Source organism: Gossypium raimondii, chromosome 6 (genome assembly GCF_025698545.1).
Source record: "Gossypium raimondii isolate GPD5lz chromosome 6, ASM2569854v1, whole genome shotgun sequence".
NCBI classification, from domain to species: domain Eukaryota; kingdom Viridiplantae; phylum Streptophyta; class Magnoliopsida; order Malvales; family Malvaceae; genus Gossypium; species Gossypium raimondii.
In genome coordinates, this window is record NC_068570.1 from 730257 (window position 1) to 746752 (window position 16496).

At 30.5% G+C, this 16496-nt stretch overlaps 2 protein-coding genes across 3 annotated transcripts; one reads left to right on the forward strand and one right to left on the reverse strand.

Moving 5' to 3' along the window:
* The first annotated feature begins 31 nt into the window (after positions 1-31).
* On the forward strand, positions 32-6114 carry LOC105773930 (sugar transporter ERD6-like 6). 2 transcript variants are annotated; one of them, XM_012596147.2, is made up of 19 exons: positions 32-183; positions 328-642; positions 746-808; positions 885-974; positions 1519-1578; positions 1660-1725; positions 1811-1876; positions 1981-2056; positions 2295-2359; positions 2448-2540; positions 3032-3112; positions 3231-3315; positions 3434-3480; positions 3561-3623; positions 3756-3815; positions 4274-4339; positions 4418-4477; positions 5269-5383; positions 5684-6114. In XM_012596147.2, the coding sequence occupies exons 2-19, from the start codon at positions 445-447 to the stop codon at positions 5794-5796; spliced, it is 1467 nt and encodes a 488-aa protein (XP_012451601.1). In that variant the 5' UTR covers positions 32-183; positions 328-444; the 3' UTR covers positions 5797-6114. The 2 variants fall into 2 exon arrangements, with proteins under 2 accessions (XP_012451601.1, XP_052488781.1); XM_052632821.1 differs by lacking the exons at positions 32-183; positions 885-974 and having other exon boundaries at positions 219-642.
* A 2531-nt stretch (positions 6115-8645) lies between these two features.
* LOC128041925 (protein RADIALIS-like 3) lies at positions 8646-10752 on the reverse strand. Its single transcript, XM_052632860.1, has 2 exons — positions 10423-10752; positions 8646-9140 (listed from the first exon to the last, which is right to left on the reverse strand). The coding sequence occupies exons 1-2, from the start codon at positions 10683-10685 to the stop codon at positions 9116-9118; spliced, it is 288 nt and encodes a 95-aa protein (XP_052488820.1). The 5' UTR covers positions 10686-10752; the 3' UTR covers positions 8646-9115.
* Positions 10753-16496: the final 5744 nt, after the last annotated feature.

Below are 16496 nucleotides of genomic sequence, written 5' to 3' on the forward strand. Positions count from 1 at the left end.
AATTAGTTAAAAAATATAATTTATCAAAACTATGAGTGGTTGCTGAGCTCGATTCTATACCAATAGGTCGACACCTTAAAATCGAAGAAGAAAGAAGTACCATCAGTTAAAGAACTTGAAAAGGACCTTTAATGGTAATTTTTGAGCTGGAACTAACGGTTGTCTTCCATTACAGCTGAGCAAGTGAGCTTTTATATTATAGATAAACACACAATATTCACGTTTGATTCATTAAATTCCAATCCCATTTTCTCAAATTTCCCAAATATTTTTCATATATTATATAATTCACAAGTAGCACCCCATTTATTTATTTACATTTTCCAGCTCATAACATCAAGAGCCTAAAAGAACTAGCAGAAGGGGTCCTTGATTTTTGTGTCTGGGTGATCACCAAGTGTTTGTTTTGTTGTCTAAGTCACTGTTGGTATAGAGAAGAGGAAGATGAGCTTCAGGGATGATGCTGAAGATGGAAGAGGGGATCTAAGGAAGCCATTTCTACATACTGGAAGCTGGTATCGTATGGGTTCTAGGATGGGGTCTAGTATGTTAGGATCCTCTCAAGCTCTTCGTGATAAATCCATCTCTGTTGTAGCTTGTGTTTTGATTGTTGCTTTGGGTCCTATCCAATTTGGTTTCACTGTAAGTTTTACTCTCTCTCTTCTTTTTTTTTTTTTTCTTATTTAGCTTTGTGTTTGGTACCATTTGAATGAAGTTCTAAATTGGGTTTCATTTGTTTTTTTAGTCTGGTTACTCTTCTCCTACACAATCCGCAATCATCGAGGATCTTGGACTAACAGTCTCAGAGGTAATTTTTATCCTTTTTTATCCTCCCCCCCCCCCTTTTATTTAAATCTTGCTAATAAGTTCTATTTGTGGGATAGTTTTCTCTTTTTGGTTCTTTATCAAATGTGGGTGCCATGGTTGGAGCAATAGCCAGTGGTCAGATAGCCGAATGTATTGGACGAAAAGGGGTAATCAAATCACTGGTTTTCCTTCAAAGCTATGCTGCTCGGACTCTTCATTTTTGTTGAAGTATCCGTGTTAGATGCATTCCCGTTTCTGAGTAATATAACTTCAATGCGGGTAAAAATACCATGGAAGCACATGTGTCTGATTGCATTTTGCTCTCTCTACTAAAAAATGGTTAAATTAGTCTTTGTACATTAAATCAAAGAGCAATTTGGTCAATTCTGTTAAAATTTTCATTCATTCCTACAGTTAAAAACCGGCATGACTAATAGAATAACCGAACAATGACATGTGGCATGCCATTGTACTTCATTTTGACATACAGGACCAGTTTTTAGTAGTAGAAATTGATGAAAATTTTAACAAAAGGACCAATTTACTCTTTGATCTAACGTCTAGAGATTAATTTGCCAATTTTTTGTGTAAAGGGAGCAAAATGCTATCCAAGTCCTAGTATAATGGCCTCCATGGTACATTTACCCTTCAAAGCATTGTTTTCTGTTTTAGATTTGGATTACTAAGTATAGTTTTTTATGTTCATTGCAGTCTTTAATGATTGCTGCAATTCCTAATATAATTGGATGGCTTGCTATATCTTTTGCAAGAGTGAGTTCTGATGATAAAGTTAATATCACCCAAGCTTGATATAGCAACATTGGTATAAAATAACTTGATTGCATTTTGCAGGATTCATCTTTTCTTTACATGGGAAGGTTGTTGGAAGGTTTTGGTGTCGGAATAATCTCTTATACGGTAACGTGGAAAAATGTTCGGTTATTAAGATGGAATTTTTGTTCAAAAGGGTTTAAAGTGTATGAATTGTGTTTATTATGTATAGGTGCCTGTATATATAGCTGAGATAGCACCTCAGAATTTGAGGGGCAGCTTGGGTTCAGTGAATCAGGTTGGCCTTGGCTCTGTTTACCATTAGCATTGTTAATGAATACTTTGTAGAAGGCTTTGATCACCTATTAGGTTACTCAAAATATGCAATGTTGTAATGTTTAGCTATCTGTCACTCTCGGAATAATGCTGGCCTATCTACTTGGACTTTTTGTTGAGTGGAGGATACTTGCAGTTTTAGGTAATCATTTTTTTAAAGTCATAATTGAATTTGATCATTTATTTCATTTTCTATCTAAATGGATTTCAAATTCAGAAAATGGTCTCATATTGCTTCATTTTAATATAACTTGGCTATCCACTTCTTTTGTTGCAATGATCAACTTTCTCCTCCACGTCACCGAGTGATGTATAAAGAATTTACCAGTAAAATCTATGAGATAGATTCATATTTGGACACTAATGTTGTCCTTTGGCAGGAATACTTCCTTGTACAATTTTGATACCTGGTCTATTTTTCATTCCAGAATCTCCTCGATGGCTGGTAAGCTCAAGAATGAGGTCATAACTCGAGCATTCTTGCACAGATAGTTATATGATCACCTGATTTACATTTCCTTTCCTAATTCTAGGCAAAAATGGGTATGACAGAAGATTTTGAAACTTCTTTGCAAGTTCTCAGGGGTTTTGATGCTGATATTTCTATTGAAGTGAATGAAATCAAGGTAATAATAATCAATTTAACGGTAAAAGTACCATGGAAGCCCTTGTACTAGGAGTCAAATTGCACTTTGCCCCCTCTACTAAAAAAATGAGCAAATTAGTCCCTATATGTTAGATCAAAGAGTAAATTGGTCCTTCTATAAACAATTTCATCCATTTCTACCGTTAAAAACTAGTCTTTGTATGTCAACACGAACTACATGTGGCACATCACGTGTAACTGATTGGTTATTTAGTTACACCAAATAGAAATGGGTGAATCTTTTTTAAAAAATGACCAATTTGCTCTTTAATCTAACATACAGGGACTAATTTTCTCATTTTTTGAGTAAAGGGGGTAAAACGCAATTTGACTTCTACTACAAGGGCCTCCATGGTACTTTTACCGCAGTTTAACAGCTTTTTCTTCAATTGCGAACCTTCCAACATGGTCTGCCACTTGCATGTTTGCAAGTTCTTTGTTCAAAACTTAAGTCGCTTATTAACTTGACAGAGATCTGTAGCATCAACCACTAGAAGAACTACGATTCGGTTTGCAGATCTCAAAGAAAGGAGATATTGGTTTCCATTGATGGTAAATTTTACTTGCAAATTACAAGCTTTATTCTTTTAACTTTCCACTCATCTCAATTGTCCTAGGTCTTGATAGCCTGATAAAGAGGAATCTAATTGGTTTCATTTGGATCTTTCAGGTTGGAATTGGATTACTTATGCTGCAACAGCTTAGTGGCATTAATGGTGTTCTATTCTATTCCAGTACAATTTTTGAAGCTGCTGGTAAGCTCATATCCAAAGTTTGCTGATGCTTATGTTATGTTAAGCAATATTTATTAGTTTAACGTTCAAGTTCGAATTTCAAAGGCTTAACGAGTCGATTTAACTGTGACTTGAGCAGGAGTTAAATCAAGCAATGCAGCCACCTTTGGAGTTGGTGCCATTCAGGTATAGCTCGAATAAATGCCACAGCTTTTTTCTTCTCATTGGTTCACAACGACAACTTACCAGAAGTTATGCACACTTAGGTCATTGCTACTGCCGTAACTACATGGTTGGTGGACAAAGCTGGCCGCCGGCTTCTGCTTATAGTAAGTTCACTCTACTCTACTGACCATTCCGACACACCCCTGACCTATTTTGGTTAGGGCCGAAAACGTGCCTAAAGCGGAGTTAGGACCCAACACCAAAAAAGAGATCATTGTTTGCAAATTTACTTTCAGGTCTCCTCTTTTGGAATGACTCTCAGCCTCCTAGTTGTAGCAGTATCATTCTTTCTAAAGGTAAACCAATGATATATATACATATGATTCAATTAGGTAAAAGTGCCATGAAGGCCCCTATATTAGGAGTCAATTTGTATTTTGCCCTCTCTACTCAAAAAATGAGCAAATTAGTCCCTGGAGGTTAGATCAAAGAGCAAATTGATCCTTCTGTTAAAATTTCCATCCATTTCTACTATAAAATTTGGTCCCTGTACATAACCATGAGGTTCATGTGGCACACAACGTGTCACTATCTAGTTATTTTTAACAAAAAGGACCTATTTGCTTTTTTATTTAACGTACAAGGACCAATTTACTCATTTTTTGAGTAAAAGGGGCAAAATGCAATCTGACTCCTAAAGTAGGGGCTTCCATGATACTTTTACCAATTCAATTATATTAAAGTTTATACTTCATTTTTTTTCAGTATTTTACCTAAATAATAAACATTTTTTGAATTTTGGCAATTGATCCAGGATGTTGTATCTAGTGACTCTAGTGTCTATAGCATTATGGGAATCTTGTCAGTAGTTGGAGTTGTGGTATGTTTACTTTTCTTGTTTCTGATACTATGTTTATTGCTAGAATGGCAATTGTTTTAACTTAGTTCTTTCTTTCAGGCCATGGTGGTTACCTTCTCTCTTGGAATGGGTGCCATTCCTTGGGTTATAATGTCAGAGGTATCAACATTTTACATTATTAGACATCATCTTTGATCGCCGTAAAGCTTTAAACATCATCTAGACATGGCTTATACATAGTGGGATTTAAACCCAGAATAAACTACGCAGAACCCTCACATGACTAGACTTGAATCTAAGACGTCAAGTTCCTAGAACCTCAACCTTACCAACATGGTCAAGGTATTATTGGAAAGAGCTATAAACATCATTTAGACATGGCCCACACATAGTGGGACTTAAACCTAGAATAAACTGTAAGAGAACTCTTACATGACAAGTGCACATAACGAGACTCGAACTTAAACCATCAAATTCCTAAAACCTTAACCTTACCAACATAGTCAAGGCATTATTTTTGGTGCAATGCCTAAAATCATCCATAATCCCTCCTTAACCCTTAAATAGGAGAATAAAACACCTTTGAATGCATTCAGACCCACGTGCTCCTACACTGACAACAATGCCGATGCCAATTAAGTTAAGACTTAATTGGTATGGTCAAGGCATTATTACAAAGCTTTAAACATCATCTAGACATGACCTACCCATAGTAGAATTTAAACCCAGAATAAACTACTAAAAAACCCTCATATAGCAAGTGTACATGGCTAGAATCAAACCATCAAGTTTCCCAAACTTCAACCTTACCAACACAGTAAAGATGTTAGCTGATTTATTTAATTACTTGGATCCAATTTCAATCACATGACTGCTTATAATTGCTCTTTCGTTGAAATTTGCTGAATATAGTAAAAAAATCATTTTCAATCATTTATACTGCATTGCAGATTCTTCCAATAAACATCAAGGGTCTAGCTGGAAGCATAGCAACACTTTCCAACTGGTTCTTTGCTTGGGTGGTTACAATGACTGCCAATTTGCTTTTGGATTGGAGCAGTGGAGGTACATCTCTCTCTTCTCTCACTCACACATGCACCCCCAACCTTTCAATTCTAACCCGAATCCAAAAACATAGTTCGTCTCAACCCAATTTGACTATAAAACCTATAACCCAATCTAGCTCAAACCAATCTCAAAATGACCCAAACCTGAAATGATCAGAATCTCAAATAACCAAAACTAAAAATGATCGAAACCCAAATTGACTCCATTCAGATTAACTCAACTCAAAACCAACCTGAGGCATTTTATTTATTGTTTTGGCTTTTCCCAGCTAACTCAACCTACATTCATCTTCAACAGGAACCTTTACAATTTACATGGTGGTGAGTGCTTTCACCATTGTATTTGTGACACTCTGGGTCCCTGAGACAAAGGGGAGAACACTTGAAGAAATCCAATGGTCTTTCAGATGAAACCAATCCTTTTCCTTGTTCCATATTTTTTGCATATAAGAAGCCCTGGTCCTGCAAATTTCCCATTGTTTTACAATATAGATGAAAAAAAAAACAGTTCTGTTTGCAAATATATATTCCTATATGTATTGTCTGGTTACTTGAGTGATCAATTCATTTACTTTCTTTTAGCACATTGCACCTTAGTAAAGTGAGAACTATAGTTCGATATGACGAATCTGTACACTATTGAAGCTTTGGGGTAAAAATGTTTTGGGAATTTAATGTAATGAGTGATAAAGGTAGACTCTTTTTGTCTAAAGATGGATTTGGATTTAATTTTTGAATTTTGATTTAATATGGAAAAATAGGTCTCATTATCATTGAAAGATTTGGATAATGTTTGGGTTGAAATGTTAAAAGATAAAAATTTAATGAGTAAATTACATTCAATGTTACTAAATTATTAGTAAGTTTATGTTTTGGTCATTAAACTTCAAAACACTACAAAATGGTCACTAATTATTTGATAAGCTTTTTTGAAAGGGAAAAAAATAGGTGAAATTGTAAATTTGTCACCATAGGTGAATTTTGAAATTTGTTCTTTTATTTTATTTTAATTTATTTTTGCCCTTAAGCTTTGAGAATATGGGTAAATTTTCCATTCAACTATTATGTGATTGCATTTTGTCATTAACCTTTGAATTTTATACAATTTTACCACTAAATTTGATTTGTTTAATTAAATTTTACCTCTCAATATTGATTTTGATTATTAACAAAATTTATGAGGAAAATATTATTTAAAATATTTTATTTTGATTTTTGATAATAAATTAATTTATAGGATATTAATAAATTGCCTTAGAATTTTAGTGCAAGAAACACTTGAATTTAAAAAAAGTTTTTTTAAATGATTGTTATGTTATGTTACTTAATTTATTTTCTTAGCTATTAAAATAAAATATTTAAAATATTTTTAATTTAATTTTGTCTTCAAATTTTAAATTGAAATTGAATAGCAAAATTTCAAGAAAAACCAAACATTAGTACCAAAATTCAATAGAATAAAAATAAAATGTAAAATTTAATATATAGTTAAAGTGTAGTGATAAATTTATCTTTAGTTCAAAAGTATAATAGTAAATATCAATTAATACAAAATATGGTGACGAATTTCAATTTTCACCTAAAGTATAGTGACAAATATTTTCATTAACTCAAAAAAAAAAACATCATATTCAAATATTAAATTATCTAAAAGAACAGACCCTCTCGAACTCCCCAAAATTCGGCACGAGCAGTCACCCCTATATTCAGCATAAAACCTCCCATCCAATCTCCATTTTCATTTCGCAAGAGACCCCCCTGAAGCCATTCGAGAGCTACACCGAATTGCTCCATCAGTATTTAATAACAGTACCAGCAGGAGGTTTGTTCCACTGAACCCAACGTGGCCCTCAGACAAATTTTGTTGCAACAAGGTTCGTAGCTCTGATAGTATCTCGTGACAAGTTTATGAAGATTGCTTAGATTTGATTAATGAAGAATAGACAGTGAAAATTCATCACACTTTACGGTGAAGAAAACAAATGCGATGACTATTTAACCAACTTGGCACATGATGTACTTGTGGGGATGACATGCCTTAAGGAACCACCTCCGAATCTTCAACCCTACTCCGAGGGGATGCTTGTGGGAAAGGGGTAGTTATAATATCTAAATTTGTACATAGTTATTGTATCAAAATTACAAATATATATATATATATATATGTTGTTACTCATTTATTATCGATACTATTTTTTAAGAGTTTAATTGAATTAGTGCTACACATCAATCGAGTCCCAATTCGTATATGAAATTATCAAAAACACGTTATTTATAGAAAACAACAAATATTATTTGAAGAAATTTTTATCTTTTTATATTTAATGCTTAAATTTTTTTAAAAATACATGCAGATGATGGGATTTGAACCCAAAACATTATAATTTTAGAGATAAATATCAAATTAATACATGAACTTTAGTCCAATGTGCAATTTGATGCAATTATACTGATGAAACTTGAATCATGGTCAATATGTATACACGAAACTTTGATTTTGATTCATTTGTACACATCTAAATAAATGAATATATACATTTATTTTCATATCGATTAATACAATTGTTTGTGTATGTATATCAATGTAAAATAGTACTAATTTGATAATTTCGTTAGTCACTTGTGAAAATGTAATCAAATTAAAATTATATATATAAAATTGCACAAAATCAAGATTAATGTATGATATTGCACATTACATCAAAGTTCATACGTAGTTTTGATATATATCCCTAATTTTTACTATCTCGACTTCATCATATCAACCAAAGTCATATTTAATTTTATGTCAAATTTTTTATCACTCACATCATGAATGTGTCATAATCTAGTTATATATAAGAGTACATATTAAGAGACGAAATCTATGGTGATTAATTAATGTATACATAATCATATAAAATTCTCAAATAGATATATACCCATTAGTCTTTTAAGCATTTTATGGCCAAATTGACGTCGAGTTAATTTGAGGTACCAAACTCAATTAGGAAATAGATTATAGTATATCCACTTTTACATCAATATAAAAATAATGTACTTTTACGTACTTTCGTAATTTTTGAAAACTATAATTTAACAATCCAATTGTTGATTTATTAATATAAATGTATTTTTCATGCACATAAATTTTTGAATTAATCCGATAACTCTGTCATATTATTTATATTAATATATATTGAACGATTAATTTTTTAGGTAAAACAAAATGTTAAAAAATTATTTTATACAAAACCTAACATACATGAATACAATTGAAATATAACGATCGATTGTTAAAATATTATTCGTACAAAAATTACGAAGCATGTAAAATTATTTTAATTTTATACTAGTACAAGTAAATTCCTCCATATATATATATTCATAAAGATAAAATACAACGGTATACAAGGAACTTTCCGTCATGTATCAATGCTATGAAACCGATGCATTTAACATAGTATATATACTAATGGGGCATTGACATTGTTGATTATGATGGAGGCTCTGGATCTTTTGTTACCTAACTTTGAGTTCACCATTCGTAATTATGATGTGTGGGTCTTTAATCCCAACACGTGTATATTCTTTTATTTTCGATTCTTCACCTATTATACTTTTCATTGATTTAATCTTAAATTATAATTAATTGGATATATATTTATACTTATATTGTGTCTATGAAAATATTGTCTTTAGTGAAACCCTGAAGCACGTATATGGAAAAGAAGTACATGAAGGTACAACTTCAGCGAAGCCTCAGATTCCTCATCCTGCAAGAGAAACATATATACATAAATATATATATATCTATATCATTTTCTCAGCTTGTAAATGAGATATATATATATATGGATTCCTAAAAAGCATTATTTTATGTTAGGGTTACCAATGGAGTAGAACGTGGACAAGATTACCATATTTATATGGATGTTGAGAATATTCATGTTGATAAATAGCAATGATATTAGGAACGGTTCAAATCATCGATTGAATAAAAATTAATAGTTTATAATTAAATATAAAGTAAATTATTATGAATTGATAAAAAATCGATAGTTGAATTAATTTATAATTTTTATAAATTTTTATTTAATGGTTCAACTTTAATGATCTGATCGGATCCACCATTGATATGATTTTGATCAACATTGATGGATGCTTATATTTATAGTTGGTACACTTTGATTTAGTTTCACCCAACTTCTTTCGCTAATGATTTTTCAGTTTAATATTAATATATATTAATAATTTATTCATGGATATGATTTCAGTATATATGATTTATTGAATTATGCATAATATGCATTATGAATATCTGGTTTTAATATTTATATACATACTAGAAAAATGTGTTATTACACCATAGAGTAAAATTTTCAGTATATATGGTTTTAATATTTATAAAATTTTCTCAAGTCCGCTCATATTAAAAATGCTAAACCCGAGTCGACCATAATAATTTTGAGATTATTTTTATGTAAAAACAAATTTGTAAATATAATACATCAACTACACTAAAAATATAGAAATAAATGTTTCCCAACAAATTAAAAATATAAAAAAAAAGTATCGAGATGTGATTTGAGTTTAGAAAATGAGCCTTATTTTTTGTCCAATATCATTTTTCGAGCCTATATTTTTGCTAAAACCCTCTCACTTTTCAAATAAGCCTTTAGGCTTAGGCAAGTGATCCAACCCATGATCAGGTCTACCACAAAGTTCGTAAAAATTAATATATATATTTATTTTTATTTTTAAAATGATAATAATATATAAATGGCTTTATAACCACGTAGATTCTATTTTAATATTTGAATTTTTATATATTTCTTTATCGATTAAGTTGTTATTCAATTGACTAATGATATCGAATTCAATCAAAATAATACTTAAAATATTATAAAAAGCAAAATAACAATTTTAAAAATTGAGTAACAAAACATAAATAATAACAAAAAAAAAAGCATTTACCATAACTATCCCATTTCATTAATTATTTCCATCTACTATTTTAAAAAAATCGTAAAATGGTTCGTATTTTACCAACCCTACCTTTGTACGCTATCCATGCAATTATATCCTTTGCTACCTCCTCCTGGTTTCTTACCATAAGGGGGTAAAGGCACATTGCCAGACTCAATCTGCTTGATGTCTTCAACAAGATTGTAGTAATGCATCTTCACTTCCTCCACGGTTTTGCCCCCGACAGCGTTGGCCAGGTTCTGCCACCGGTCCGGACTTTCCTTGTTGTAAATTACCAAAGCATTTTCGAACAACTTGTTTTGCTTTGGTGTCCAGGTCGAACTTGAACCCATTTTTGCTGACTCTCAAAAGTTTAAGAGAGAAAAAATAGAAAAGGGGATGAAATTTTTAGAGATGATTTTGTATGTCCAAAATAGAATGTTGGTGGCACTTATATAGTGGAGAGAAAGGGAGAGAAAATGGATTAATTCTAGTTTTAGCCCCTCAAAATATACTGAAATTTGAGATTTAATTTGATTTCATCTACTTTATATATATAGTATTAAGGGACAAATCTCATAATTATACATGAACTTTGATAATATACAATTTGATACTTGATCTTTGATTTGGTACAATTATACACATAAACTTTAATTGTGGTTCAAATGTATACATGAAACCTTAATTTTGATTCAATCATACATATTTAAAGAAATAAATACTTCAATTTACCTTTATATTGGATAAATATAAATATTTGTGTATGCAATATATAAACATAGTATGCAATATATAAACATAAAATGTTGCTACATCAATAATTGTGTTAACAATTTGTGAGCATTGGATCAAATCAAAATTTCATGTATAAAATTGCACAAAATCAAAGTTCATGTATGAATTTGCACATTAAACCAAAGTCCATGTATAATTTTGAGATTTATCCCTAATGTTAAAATCATATCCAAGTTGATAACATTGTTAGTTGCAACCATTGAAGTGGCGATGTGAATCTCTTTTATTGGTTTTTTTTTTATCTAGGATGGCAAAATAACAGTAAAAGTATCATTGAGGCCTTTGTACTAAGAGTTATATTGTATGTTTCCTCATCTACTAAAAAATGGTCAAATAAGTCCCTATATGTCAAATCAAAGAGCAAATCGATCATTCCTATTAAAAATTTCATATATTTGTAGTGTTAAAAAAAAACCTATTAAAAATTTCATCCTTTGTCCTGGGATGGCAAATTACCCCATCTCTTCTAATAGTCGTTAGATTCAAATATTTCATTGTATTTTATATTTATACAAATTTTAATAATTAATTATTTAAAAATATAAATTAAGGATGACAATAAAGCAAGCGATAATAAAATTTTCCTCATTTACTTTTATCTTGTGTTTATATGGAAGTTGAAAACACTTACGTTCTTGGATGCACTTTCATAACATATAGCTCCACACACTGATAACAGTAAATGTTAATTTTATTAAAATTTAGTCTTATGTGATTTTTTTAATAGTATAAAGATTAAATTAATCCATTTAATGGTAAAATGACTAATTTAATCCAATATTTATAATAGACAGACATACTTAAAAGTAATTTGAATATCAATCAATGGGATCAAAAATGTTAACTTCTGTTCACCTCAAGTAAAGAAATAAGCAAGGGAACAGAATGTGTGGTTAACCATAGCGTTACCAACTTTTGGGGGAATATCCAGAAAGAGGATTCATTTCAAGCACCTATCATGTTGGTCATTAGATTCTTTATCATCTACTCCACTTTAAGAATATATATTAGATCGCACACCCATATTTATAAAATCAACAAGTACCGAGTATAATGGTAAAGGCGTATTATACTCTCAAGGGAGAACATTTAAATATTGAAGATGACGTTATTGGAAGGGACAGTCTTAAAATAGACCGTAAAATAAACATGAAAAGCGCTAAAAAAATATATGTTTATAAAAGAAATTATATAAGAGCAGATGAAATTTTAACTTAAAATGACAAACTTGAAATTTTGGATTTATTTTGGGTTTAGATTGACTTTTATAGATATAAGAATATATTAAAAAATAAAAGTAGCCCTATAAATGCTAACTCGTAACATCAATTCAGCTAGACATTTTAAGTTAGAGTGTGCTTGATAAACCATTGAAAATTTGCAACATTTACTATTTTAAATGTGTTTGATAGTCATTTTAATTTTTACCCAATACAAACTTTTCAACAAAAATATGTTGAGTAAATAAGTAGATGCGTAGAAACTTATCAGTTATTGTAAACAATATTTATTTTATTTTATTTTATTAAAAATTAAAATAAATTATCCCTTTTTTAAAACATCTATCTAAAATAATATAAAATATTATATTAATAAGATTAAAATTAAAATAAATAATAATTTAAAATCTGTATTTATTTTTATCAAACAACACAATTAGATTCAGTACTAATTAATACAATTTCAACACTTATAAAATTTAACAATAAAAATTAATATATAATTTTTCAACACTTAAATTTTCAATCACGACAAAAATATATATTCATATTACATTTTCACTATATATATGTTATTTTCTATTTGCAAGCTTATGATGTTTGCATGCATTCACTCATTTCTTGCATGGTAATTTTTTAAGCATTGTGGGTAAAGTTGATTAGTAGAAATTGATTAATTTGATGGATTCGATTATGAAAATTCATAAATTATAATTTACTGACTGAATTTATTTTAATCTCTTATAAAATTAAATTATTTTAGTATAATTAACTGTTTAATTTAATTTCAAACTTGTTCTTACTCACCCCAATCACACAACATTCTATCTTTTCTTCTTCTTCTTTTTATCCTTATCGTACCCATGTCATTATCACAATAAAGTGGTCACTATTGATACCATTTTCCTCCCATCACTAGCTTTGAGGGAATTTTTAATGATAATTCATAAAGTTGCAACACCCAAATTTTAAATTAGGACCAGATGGAGAGAGCCTTTTCTATGTAATCGAAGTTGGCTTATCTTCTTCCATGCAATGGTGATCATTGTTTGTTGACAAATCCCTATATCTTTTGGAATCCTTATCGTATCCATTTCATCTTCACAATAAAGTGGAGACGGACGGCCATAGAGCGAAAGCCTAAAAAGAAACGAGCGAATGATTTTCTATAACTATTGAAAAAATTATTAATTTTACGATAAATTTTAAATTAATTTAATTAAGCCCATGGTCCACCTCATAAAATTAATTTTTTTTTTCAATAGTTACAAAAAAAATAACTATTTTATTCATTTTCTAACCTTATGCTCATGTTAACATCTAAAATTGCAAGATGTGGTCAATTGTCCCGGCTAAAAAAATATTCCAATGTTAGGATGCTATCTGCATAACCTTTTTTTTTCCTCAAAGGATAATTCTCCATTGTGGGGGACCTAAAATGATGCATCCAACAAGCAAACAATAAGCTTTTGGGGAAATATTTGAGGAAATTTAAGCAAACTGTATAAGGAAATTCAAAGGTTGTTGATCGAGTTTGACACTTAAATTCAAATCATTTCGGATTCAGGTTATTTTTTGTTTTGGTCATTTATGGTCCGAATTGCAGCCTTTCTATGACTAAATAGAATTGAATTTTGAGATTTGAATTAGAATTCATAGTCTCTGAGAACCAGGTAACTCAAAGAATTGTTGATGAAAACCTGTTAGATAGAGGGAAAAGGGTTAATATACCATTTGATACCTGAGTTTAGTTTTAATGTTCAATATGTGTTGTAATAAAAAAAACGGTACTTAATTGGGACAAAAATAAGCTCAAGTGTTAATTGAACATTTAAGTCAAACTCAACTACTTAACTCGAACAAAAGAAAACTCAAGTACCAAATTGAAAAAAGATTTAATAACTATTTGAGACTTGAACTTGACAAGTGTTACCACATTGGGGCCTAAACGTTTTCTTTGTTCAAGTTAGTCCCTGAATTTAGTAATTGTTTCTACATTTGGGCTTGAACTTTTTTGTCCAAGTTAGCCCTTGATATTTCCTTGAAAAAAAGTTGGACAAAAAATAGTTTATTCACCCAATATGAAAACAATTGTCTAGTTCAAGGACTAACATGGACTACAAATAATTCAAGCCCTAATGTGGGAACAATTACGTAGTTTAGACTTTAATGTGGGAACAATTGTCAAGTTTAGGGATTAACTTGGACAAAAAAAAGTTTAGGCCCTAATGTGAGAATCATTACCAAGTTCAGGCCTTAAAAAATAGATTAACACTTGGAAAAACTCAAGTCCCTAATTAAAAAATAAATAAATACCAAATTGAACATTGAAACTAAATTCAAGTACTAAATAGTATATTGACCCAAAAAAAACACCTCAAAAGACCACCCAATAAAGATTGAAGTGAATAGGTCAAAAAAAAAGAAAGAAAAAAAATGTAGAAAAGGAATCCATTTTTGGTGAATCCCACTTTTGCCAAGCAAATGAAGTTCTTAAGATCACATCAATTAGCAAATTCTTCCAGGCTGTATAAAAAGGTGGAGAATCTTCACATCAATGGAGACTATCTTGCCTTTAGCACTGCTTTTCTATTAATTTTGTGTTTTAAAAGTAGTAGTAAGATACATTATACTTTTAAAAAAAATTAAATTCAGACCTTGAAGATGATGTTATTGGAAGAAGCAGCCATGAATACCCAAAAATATTAGTCTCTATTAGGAGTGTAAATAAGACACTGATACTCGCAAACTTATAACACCCCTAACCCACATCCGTCACCGAAATAGGTAGTATATTAACCCAAAAAACACCTCAAAAGACCTACCAATAAAGATTGAAGTGAATAGGTCAAAAAAGAAAGAAAGAAAAAAAAATGTAGAAAAGGAATCCATTTTGGTGAATCCCACTTTGGCCAAGCAAATGAAGATTCTTAAAATCACATCAATTGGCAAATTTTTCCAGGCTGTATAAAAATGTGGAGAATCTTCACATCAATGGAGACTATCTTGCTTTTATCATTAGCTCTGCTTTTCTATTAATCTCGTGTTTTAAAAGTAGTGGTAAGATGCATTATACTTTAAAAAAAAAAGTTAAATCCAGATTTTGAAGATGATGTTGTTGGGAGTGGCAGCCATGAATACTCGAAAATATTAGTCTCTATAGGGGTGTAAATAAAACATTGATGCTCGCAAACTTGTAATACCCTTAACCCACATCTGTCACCAAAATAGGGCTTCAGAGCATTATCGATCGAACAGACATAATTTCAAACATTTTATATTATATAATATTCAAGTCAAAACCAATCAAACTCATACATTCTCGGTGCCTAACCAATGTACCCTCTTTGGTACCACAATTATATCATCAAATCATATCATCAACGTATCATTCAAGTCTAATTTGTAAACATGCCAAATTCAATCTATTTTGCCTATTTCATGTTCATGTAAACATTAACTTAAACATGCCATAATATGACCTTAACTTAAACACATATTTTTATGTATACAACCAACCAATATTAACTTATAATCTTATTTACAATCATTTCACAAAATAACTATTAATTAGACATCCTAGGTACAAGCCGACACATTTCAAAAGGATAAACATCACCACGTTTGAGTTCGGAACCGTTGTTGGATGCTGAATCGGTGATCAAAATTAAGTACCTAACCTGCGCACGGAAAACAAAACCGTACGCTGAGTAAAAACTCAGTGGTATTTCTATAATCCGAATATTTAAAGATAAGAAATTACAAATATACGATTGAAATATAAACACATATTAATATTTATTTATTACAACAATCATATCGTATTTCATTTGTTTCACAACTATCTCAATTCACATGCTTGCCATATAAATAGATTTTCACAATTTATTTCACATTTCTTTATACAATTGCATTATCCTTTCCATATTCATTTCATGAGTATATAACTCATATATTCCATATATTTGCAACATATTTCACATTATATTTTCAGTTCACTATATCACTTCCATTTTTCATACCATGTCATTTCAATATCAATTATAGAACTTTATTATTCACTTACCCCTATTAACATGACTCGGATTCGAACGGATACACGGATCCAACCAAACACACCAGTTTGGCACCCAGTGCCTTATTGGA